General features: G+C 41.6%; 1 protein-coding gene across 1 annotated transcript in view; it reads right to left on the bottom strand.

Annotated features, from left to right (window-relative positions):
• Nucleotides 1–5,945: 5,945 nt before the first annotated feature.
• Nucleotides 5,946–8,983, bottom strand: part of LOC119305779 (phenylacetaldehyde reductase-like) — a 4,472-nt gene continuing 1,434 nt past the window's right edge. The window contains exons 3-6 of the mRNA XM_037582209.1: nucleotides 7,529–7,714; nucleotides 7,022–7,187; nucleotides 6,471–6,660; nucleotides 5,946–6,377 (exon numbers count right to left, since the gene is read on the bottom strand). Coding sequence (XP_037438106.1) covers nucleotides 6,185–6,377; nucleotides 6,471–6,660; nucleotides 7,022–7,187; nucleotides 7,529–7,714 — 735 coding nt within the window. The 3' untranslated portion in view covers nucleotides 5,946–6,184. The remainder of the gene's footprint in view (nucleotides 6,378–6,470; nucleotides 6,661–7,021; nucleotides 7,188–7,528; nucleotides 7,715–8,983) is intronic.

An 8,983-nucleotide genomic window follows, 5' to 3' on the forward strand; every position in this document is an offset into this window, starting at 1 on the left:
TAGTCATCAGCTTTGCTCTGCCAGACGTTCTTAACGTCGTCAGTTGCATCAGCAGCAGGCCTGGCACCCAGCGGTGCTTCCAGGATGTAACTTTTCTGTGCAGCAATGAGGATAATCCTCAGGTTACGGACCCAGTCCGTATAATTGCTACCATCATCTTTCAACTTTGCTTTCTCAAGGAACGCATTAAAATTCAACGGAACAACAGCACGAGCCATCTATCTACAAACAAACATAGACAAGCAAAATACTATTAGGTACTAAGTTCATGATAAATTTAAGTTCAATTAATCATATTACTTAAGAACTCCCACTTAGACAGACATCTCTCTAGTCATCTAAGTGATCACGTGATCCAAATCAACTAAACCATAACCGATCATCACGTGAGATGGAGTAGTTTTCAATGGTGAACATCACTATGTTGATCATATCTACTATATGATTCATGCTCGACCTTTCGGTCTCCGTGTTCCGAGGCCATATCTGCATATGCTAGGCTCGTCAAGTTTAACCTGAGTATTCTGCGTGTGCAAAACTGGCTTGCACCCGTTGTAGATGGACGTAGAGCTTATCACACCCGATCATCACGTGGTGTCTGGGCACGACGAACTTTGGCAACGGTGCATACTCAGGGAGAACACTTCTTGATAATTTTAGTGAGAGATCATCTTAAAATGCTACCGTCAATCAAAGCAAGATAAGATGCATAAAGGATAAACATCACATGCAATCAATATAAGTGATATGATATGGCCATCATCATCTTGTGCTTGTGATCTCCATCTCCGAAGCATCATCATGATCACCATCATCACCGGCGCGACACCTTGATCTTCATCGTAGCATCGTTGTCGTCTCGCCAACTATTGCTTCTATGACTATCGCTACCGCTTAGTGATAAAGTAAAGCAATTACAGGGCGTTTGCATTTCATACAATAAAGCGACAACCATATGGCTCCTGCCAGTTGCCGATAACCTTCGATTACAAAACATGATTATCTCATACAATAAAATATAGCATCATGTCTTGACCATATCACATCACAACATGCCCTGCAAAAACAAGTTAGACGTCCTCTACTTTGTTGTTGCAAATTTTACGTGGCTGCTACGGGCTTTTAGCAAGAACCGTTCTTACCTACGCATAAAAACCACAACGATAGTTTGTCAAGTTGGTGCTGTTTTAACCTTCGCAAGGACCGGGCGTAGCCACACTCGATTCAGCTAAAGTGAGAGAGACAGACACCCGCCAGCCACCTTTAAGCACGAATGCTCGCAACTGTGAAACCAGTCTCGCGTAAGCGTACGCGTAATGTCGGTCCGGGCCGCTTCATCTCACAATACCGCCGAACCAAAGTCTGACATGCTGGTAAGCAGTATGACTTGTATCGCCCACAACTCACTTGTGTTCTACTCGTGCATATAACATCAACGCATAAAACCTGGCTCTGATACCACTGTTGGGGAACGTAGTAATTTCAAAAATATTCCTACGCACACGCAAGATCATGGTGATGCATAGCAACGAGAGGGGAGAGTGTCCGTCCACGTACCCTCGTAGACCATAAGCGGAAGCGTTATGAAAACGCGGTTGATGTAGTCGTACGTCTTCATGATCGGACCGATCCAAGCACCGAACGTACGGCACCTCCGAGTTCAGCACACGTTCAGCTCGATGACGATCCCCGGGCTCCGATCCAGCAAAGCTTCGGGGATGAGTTCCGTCAGCACGACGGCGTGGTGACGATGATGATGTTCTACCGGCGCAGGGCTTCGCCTAAACTCTGCGACGATATGACCGAGGTCGAATATGGTGGAGGGGGGCACCGCACACGGCTAAGGAACGATCCGTAGATCAACTTGTGTGTCTATGGGGTGCCCCCTGCCCCCGTATATAAAGGAGGGAGGGGGAGGCCGGCCGGCCCTTGTTGGGCGCGCCAGGAGGAGGACTCCTCCTCCTAGTAGGAGTAGGACTCCTCCTTTCCTACTCCTACTAGGAGGGGAAGGAAGGGGGGAGGAGGGGAAGGAAAGAGGGGGGCGCCGCCTCCCCCCCTCCTAGTCCAATTCGGACCAGAGGGAGAGGGGGCGCGCGGCCCTTCCTGGCCGCCCCTCTCTCTTCCCACCCAGGCCCATGTGGCCCATTAACTCTTCGGGGGGTTCCGGTAACCCTCCGGCACTCCGGTTTTCTCCGAAATCACCCAGAACACTTCCGGTGTCCGAATATAGTCGTCCAATATATCAATCTTTATGTCTCGACCATTTCGAGACTCCTCGTCATGTCCGTGATCACATCCGGGACTCCGAACAAACTTCGGTACATCAAAACTTGTAAACTCATAATAAAACTGTCATCGTAACGTTAAGCGTGCGGACCCTGCGGGTTCGAGAACTATGTAGACATGACCTAGAACTATTCTCGGTCAATAACCAATAGCGGAACCTGGATGCCCATATTGGTTCCTACATATTCTACGAAGATCTTTATCGGTCAAACCGCATAACAACATACGTTGTTCCCTTTGTCATCGGTATGTTACTTGCCCGAGATTTGATCATCGGTATCCAATACCTAGTTCAATCTCATTACCGGCAAGTCTCTTTACTCGTTCTGTAACACATCATCTTATAACTAACTCATTAGTTACAATGCTTGCAAGGCTTAGGTGATGAGTATTACCGAGAGGGCCCAGAGATACCTCTCCGACAATCGGAGTGACAAAACCTAATCTCGAATTATGCCAACCCAACATGTACCTTCGGAAACACCTGTAGAGCACCTTTATAATCACCTAGTTACGTTGTGACGTTTGGTAGCACACAAAGTGTTCTTCCGGTAAACATGAGTTGCACAATCTCATAGTTGCAGGAACTTTGTATAAGTCATGAAGAAAGCAATAGTAACATACTAAACGATCAAGTGCTAGGCTAACGGAATGGGTCATGTCAATCACATCATTCTCCTAATGATGTGATCCCATTAATCAAATGACAACACATGTCTATGGTTAGGAAACATAACCATCTTTGATTAATGAGCTAGTCAAGTAGAGGCATACTAGTGACTTTATGTTTGTCTATGTATTCACACGTGTATCATGTTTCCGGTTAATACAATTCTAACATGAATAAAAACATTTATCATGATATGAGGAAATAAATAATAACTTTATTATTGCCTCTAGGGCATATTTCCTTCATTAACATGCTCCTGACTTTCTGTTTGCTCCTTTGCATATCCAGAATTAGCAGTGCCAGGCGGTGTAGGTGGACCTATGTTGCTTTAAGTCAACTAATTACTTTGATGTTAAAATTTCCATGTACGAATTCATGTTAAGCTCTGCACTTCTATTTTCTCTTTCCAAGTCTCCTTCCATTACTATTTATTTTCGCTATAACAGTTGAAGTCATTATGAATCTGTTTGTTGCATTCTTTTCAAACTTGCAATGTTAACAGTGTTTACATATTTCTTATGCATCTCTAATGCTACCGATGAACATATTTCTTATGCATTCTTTTTGAAACTTGCAATGTTAACAGTGTTTACATTTTCATATGCATCTCTAATGCTACCAGTGGATGTAAGGACTGATATGTTGCTCTCACCTACATTGTTGTTTTTTGCAAGCACATTCTTCTTTCTATTGCGATATTCATTTGGATCTTTCAATTGTGAAGTGCCATCTTCTGCACTTCACTCTATAGGCACAATGGTATTAATTTGTGTTCAATCTCAATATGAAATTTGAATTCTGTATAGCTTGCATAGTGCCTGGGTTCATTAGCTAATTATATTATTGTTTGTGTAGATCTTCCATATTATCATTAGCAAGATGAAGCCTGTCAAGTATTGGCCACTACTATCTGCATTAGCTTCGCCTCAGAAAATACCCTTTTCACTGGGAAGGAGGAAGTAGTAGTTCTTAGTAATGGTCAGCTATAAGCTATCGTAGATGTTCTTTGATTAACAAAGACAATGGCCTACTTATCGATGTTTGCAGCTCTTCGTTCTCAATTGTCTATTATCTCATTATGTTTATGAGCAGCTACAACATTTGTTGCAATACTTAAGCTTGCCGATATGAACTACTTGGCTATATTTATAGAACTTATGTATTTATGCTTTGTACTGAACTTGATGCAATCGAGTTCAAATTAGTTGTCCTGAGCAAGCACTATGCCTTGCTTTGGGTACAATTTTTGCTTGTATGCTTTGAAGTAAAGTTGTAGGTCAGTTATCTTGGGAATAATACCTTGCTTTTGGTATATCCTTTTATCTGTATGCTCTATGCTAAACTCGGTTATCCTGGGCAGTAGCTGCATTACTCTCATTATAACTTTAATGTTTGTGGTCTGTACAAAACTCAGTTAGCTTGACCAATTACTGTAATATCCTTTGGTTGTACATAATGCTTTTGTTGTATTGAAGTTTAGACGTTGGGTCACTGTGTTGAGCTAGGCACCGGTGCGCCAAGGCGCAGTTCCGATCTAGTTCCAACGAATAAAGCACACACATCCAGATATTCAGTTTGGTGCCTAGGCTCATCTGCATCCGGTGAACAGTAAATTCAAAAAATACTTAAAAAGTTCAAAAAATTTTGAAAAAAAATTAGATCGAAGATGCTCCAATACGTGATGTTCGTGCCAAATTTCAGCTTGTTCGGACATTTGAGGAGCTCATGGCAAAAAATAAAAAATTGGACAAAACTCAAATTAAACAGTACGTGAACAGTAAACTTTCTTAAAGCCCCAAAATTGGTCTTTTTTGCTAAGAGCTACTGAAATGTCCAAACTCCACAAAATTTGACACGGACTTCACACACATGAGCATCTAGCATCATAGAAAATGCGGATTTTTTTTGAATTTTTTACTAATTTAAACGAATTTCCTGTTCACCTTGGGTGCAGATGCACCCAATAGCCAAAACGCCGCGTCCCGTACATTTGCATATCTCCGGTCTACTAGTATCAGACATAAGTTGATCCTAAACCTCTGTTTTGTTGTTCCTCCTCTTCCATCATTATAGTGATTTTGCCAGAAAACCTGGTAGCTTGGCAAACCAAGTCACCACCAATATCATGTGTTCCAGCCAAACCAACTCATGAACACCGAAATCTTCGGTCATATTTGTATTGGATGTGGTTTGAATGCTCCATCGTCTCGTGCTTCTACAACACCATCTTGGTAGATAGTTAGCCTAGAATATTAACTTTGTAAATGTATTTATACTTGTGACTGGCATCACCACTACTTGCATTTTTTTTCATATCGCCAGATGCCATTTTGATGAGTATTTTTATTTATTTAAATTGTTCCGCGTGAGTTTTCTTAGATCAAGTAGGAAGTTCTTTAATAGAGCTCAGCACCGTTCGATCGAAAGGAGGAAGGAAAGTGCGCATGAGAAGGAGGGAGGGGGGTTACCTAAACCAGTGGCGGAGCCAGCACCCGGCGAGCTGGGGCAGCTGCCCGGGCTCCCATGCTGCATGTCCATCGAACTGTAGTAGAGAAAATTAGATTAGTGAAGAGTTTGCTTGGGCAAAACCTTATTAACATGTTTGCGCGTCAATCTTGCCCGGGCTCTAAACTTGAGCTAGCTCCGCCACTGACCTAAACAATGGCGACCAACACCCTAGAGGAATGACCTCACTGAGGTGTCAATACCTCGCCTTTTCCGCGTTTGGCGGTGGACTACAACATGCGGAGACATAAGGCAGAGTTGGAAGATGAGTCGAGCAAGGTGGAGAGCACCCAATAATAGGGTGGGGAGAAAGAGGGGAGCGTGTTTTTCGATAAACGTGTTTTGCCAACTGTTGTGTTCTGATTGTTTCGGTCGAACGATCACGCCCAAGTGCATCCGTTTCAACTAATGAACATCGAACACAGTTCCAGACTAATTTTCCTACAAATAAAATAGTACATCCAGACTATGTTTGATATCATGGTGGATATGTTTTTTTTCTTTGTTTCGAAAAGGAGGTTAAACCTCCGTCCTCAAACATAGCCTCAATTCAAAAGAAAAACATAGCCTCAATTGTCCAGCTTAGAAATCGAACAGGGACACAAGTTGCATCTGCATGCACCCATCCCGGGTAGACCATGGAACCTGTCCCCTCCTTATTTTTCCAAAACACATTCAGTGATGTCTCAAGAAAAAAAAAACCAATGACTAAATGGTGCTGGCTCATTCCACCAAAGGTGGTATGCGGTAGAAGAAGGGAAGCCGGCAGGGTTCGCCATCTGAAACATGAAGAAGCCCTGCCTTTTCATACGACTCAACGCTGTCTGCGAGTGTATCCTCTAATTTCCTTGGTTTCCACCCCAAATTCTTCAATTTATCTGAAGTCAGTGCACCCTTGTAATCCACGTCGACCATCCTGCAAACACCAAAAAATGGTGGTTAAAATCCTTCGTAAACCGACTCTAAGGCAAGCTATGGCATGACGTTGATATGATACAATGGCTCTTACTTGTCTGCATAACTGTAGCTTGGGTACATGCTCTTCATTATCTCCAGCAATTCCTTCAAGTCCATTTGGTCTAACGAGCATATGTACCTCTCATGTCGCCCCGCCTTGTTGTACAACAGGAGCAACGCGTCGGCTACGTCGCGAACGTCTACTATGGGCCAGAACTTATTGTTCATCGTATCAGGGCCTCCTGCATCCAAACAGTAAATCATATGCTCAGTTTGTTGAACTTTGTTGGGCTGCTATGGTTGTATGTTCGGAAGTTACACAACGGCAAATTAAAATTAAGACAAATCGCTAGCTTTTGTTTCAGTAGTACTGAATCTACCATGCACTTCCAAAAATATTGTTATCCTAGTGATAAATGCCAAGTACTCCCTCCGTCCAAAAATACTTGTCGCAGAAATGCATAAAAATGGATGTATCTAAAACTAAAATATGTCTAGATACATTCATTTTTCCGACAAGTATTTCCGGACGGAGGGAGTACAACAGAGTTACAGAAAGCAAGAAAGAAATGTTGCATATTGCACTTGAATTAGGACTGAAACCTCTTATCATGTAGAGGAGGACCTTGCTGCTAGTGTTGAGCACCACATGCTGCAACAGAGGGCCGAAGACCAGACCAGGGCAAAATGTGATAACATGCAATCCGTTCTTCTCCCCGTATTCCAGGGCTATCTCTTCAGCTTCGGTCTTCGCAAGAGAATACCAGCTCTGCCAACACAAACCAGTGCGCATGTTGTCGAGTTAGCGCTACCTCTCAGCAATCGTCTCATCTTCAATTAGATCTCACTAGCCAGTGCAATGGTTAAGAAGATGTCCCTTTCTTTTATACTCCCCTCCGTTCCCTAATATAAGACTTTTAGCTTTTTTTTTTATTCGTATGTATCTAGACACGTTTTTATATGTATGTTCATCCATTTTAGTATGTATGTAGTCAATATTTTGAAATAGCTAAAAGATCATATATTAGGAAATGGAGGGAGTAATAGATTTTAATCTCTTTGAAAACTTGGTGGTGGATGTATTATAGATCACCAATTCCGAGTCCTCACCTTATTCTCCTTGCAGTACTCTTTGTCTGACCAACAACTTTCATCTTTGACTTTATCTTCTGGCCAATCGGGATTGAAGCAAATACTGGCGGCGGAAGAAACCAGAACTAGTTTCTCAACGTTCATAGCTGAGCAGGCCTTGAGTACATTCATGGTTCCCTTGACAGTAGGATCCATCATCTCTTTCTGCACAGTTGAGCAAGTTTATGAGTATTGTAATCGTCGCTAGATTGTTTACGGATTTGGATGTAATTTTTATTATTTTCGTTATTTGCTATACAACCATGATTGAAGATGAATAGATCAGAAGTTTTCCGGCAAAATAAGAAAGGTAGCTTCTTAGTGAAAAAAGAAGAACAAACAAACTTGTTTTTTTTTGCGGGTAAACAAACTCATGCACATGATTTTTTTAAGAAATTTCTCTCGGTTGTACTGAATAACACCAATTCACTACATGCCACCAAATAACAAAGTTCATTTCCATTTACCCACTTCATTAATTTTTCAATCCAAATATCTCCTTTAACTATATATAAAGACTACTTGTAATGCAATTTCTACCATACCATGCAAAGTTCCACTTCCATCTTACCACTAAAACCTTTGAACTTTAATTTCAACTACTATAAAAAACGTTGGACAACAAAAATAGGACATGGTCAGGCTTTATGCAATAGTCATTTCAAACTCATTTTCTGGGCATAAAAATCCATTACATTCAATTAGTGTTAGGAAAAAATTGTAACATAATTTGATGTAAATTTACTATATTTGGCTAACTAACATTTTTTTTGAGGCAACTATCATATACCACTACCATAAACATTCCTATGCTGTTGTGGACCAGAAACTTAGGTCCGGATCGTAGCAAAGCCTAAGTAGAAGTGACAAAAGAATGCTGGAAGAAGTGATCAAGAATGAAGGCCCACTAAGCCCAAATCTAGATCATTTTCTCCGTGGAATTGATCAAACTTAAACACATTTGGCTTGGGACAAATCCAGAACCTCAACTAGGGGTATTTTGGAACAGTGGTAGTACCTATAAAATTAGTCAAACTTAGCATGAGCTACGTGCAGCCGGTTTGAATGGCGATTCAATAATAGAATATGTGTGTAGACATATTGTCCTATTTTTACCGCTTGTGACATTTCATCCTGTAACTTATTTGGAACTTGTATGCTCGATCGGTTCATGGCATCATGTGATGCAGGGGCTGGGGGTACTCCTCCTTTTTGAAAAAAAAAAGAGTATCTAGAACTCATCTGATGAGATATAATTTGGTCTCATTCACTTTGAAAACAAGAACAGATACAACCTACGTCAGCACACACGTATCTTATAGCATCACATTCAATGGCTATAAAAGGTGAATGAGACCAAATTAGATCTCATCTAGATGAGTTCTAGCAAAACTGGAAAAAAATTAACTTACTTGTAGATCTCATAACTGGACA

This window comes from Triticum dicoccoides, chromosome 5B (genome assembly GCF_002162155.2).
Source record: "Triticum dicoccoides isolate Atlit2015 ecotype Zavitan chromosome 5B, WEW_v2.0, whole genome shotgun sequence".
NCBI classification, from domain to species: domain Eukaryota; kingdom Viridiplantae; phylum Streptophyta; class Magnoliopsida; order Poales; family Poaceae; genus Triticum; species Triticum dicoccoides.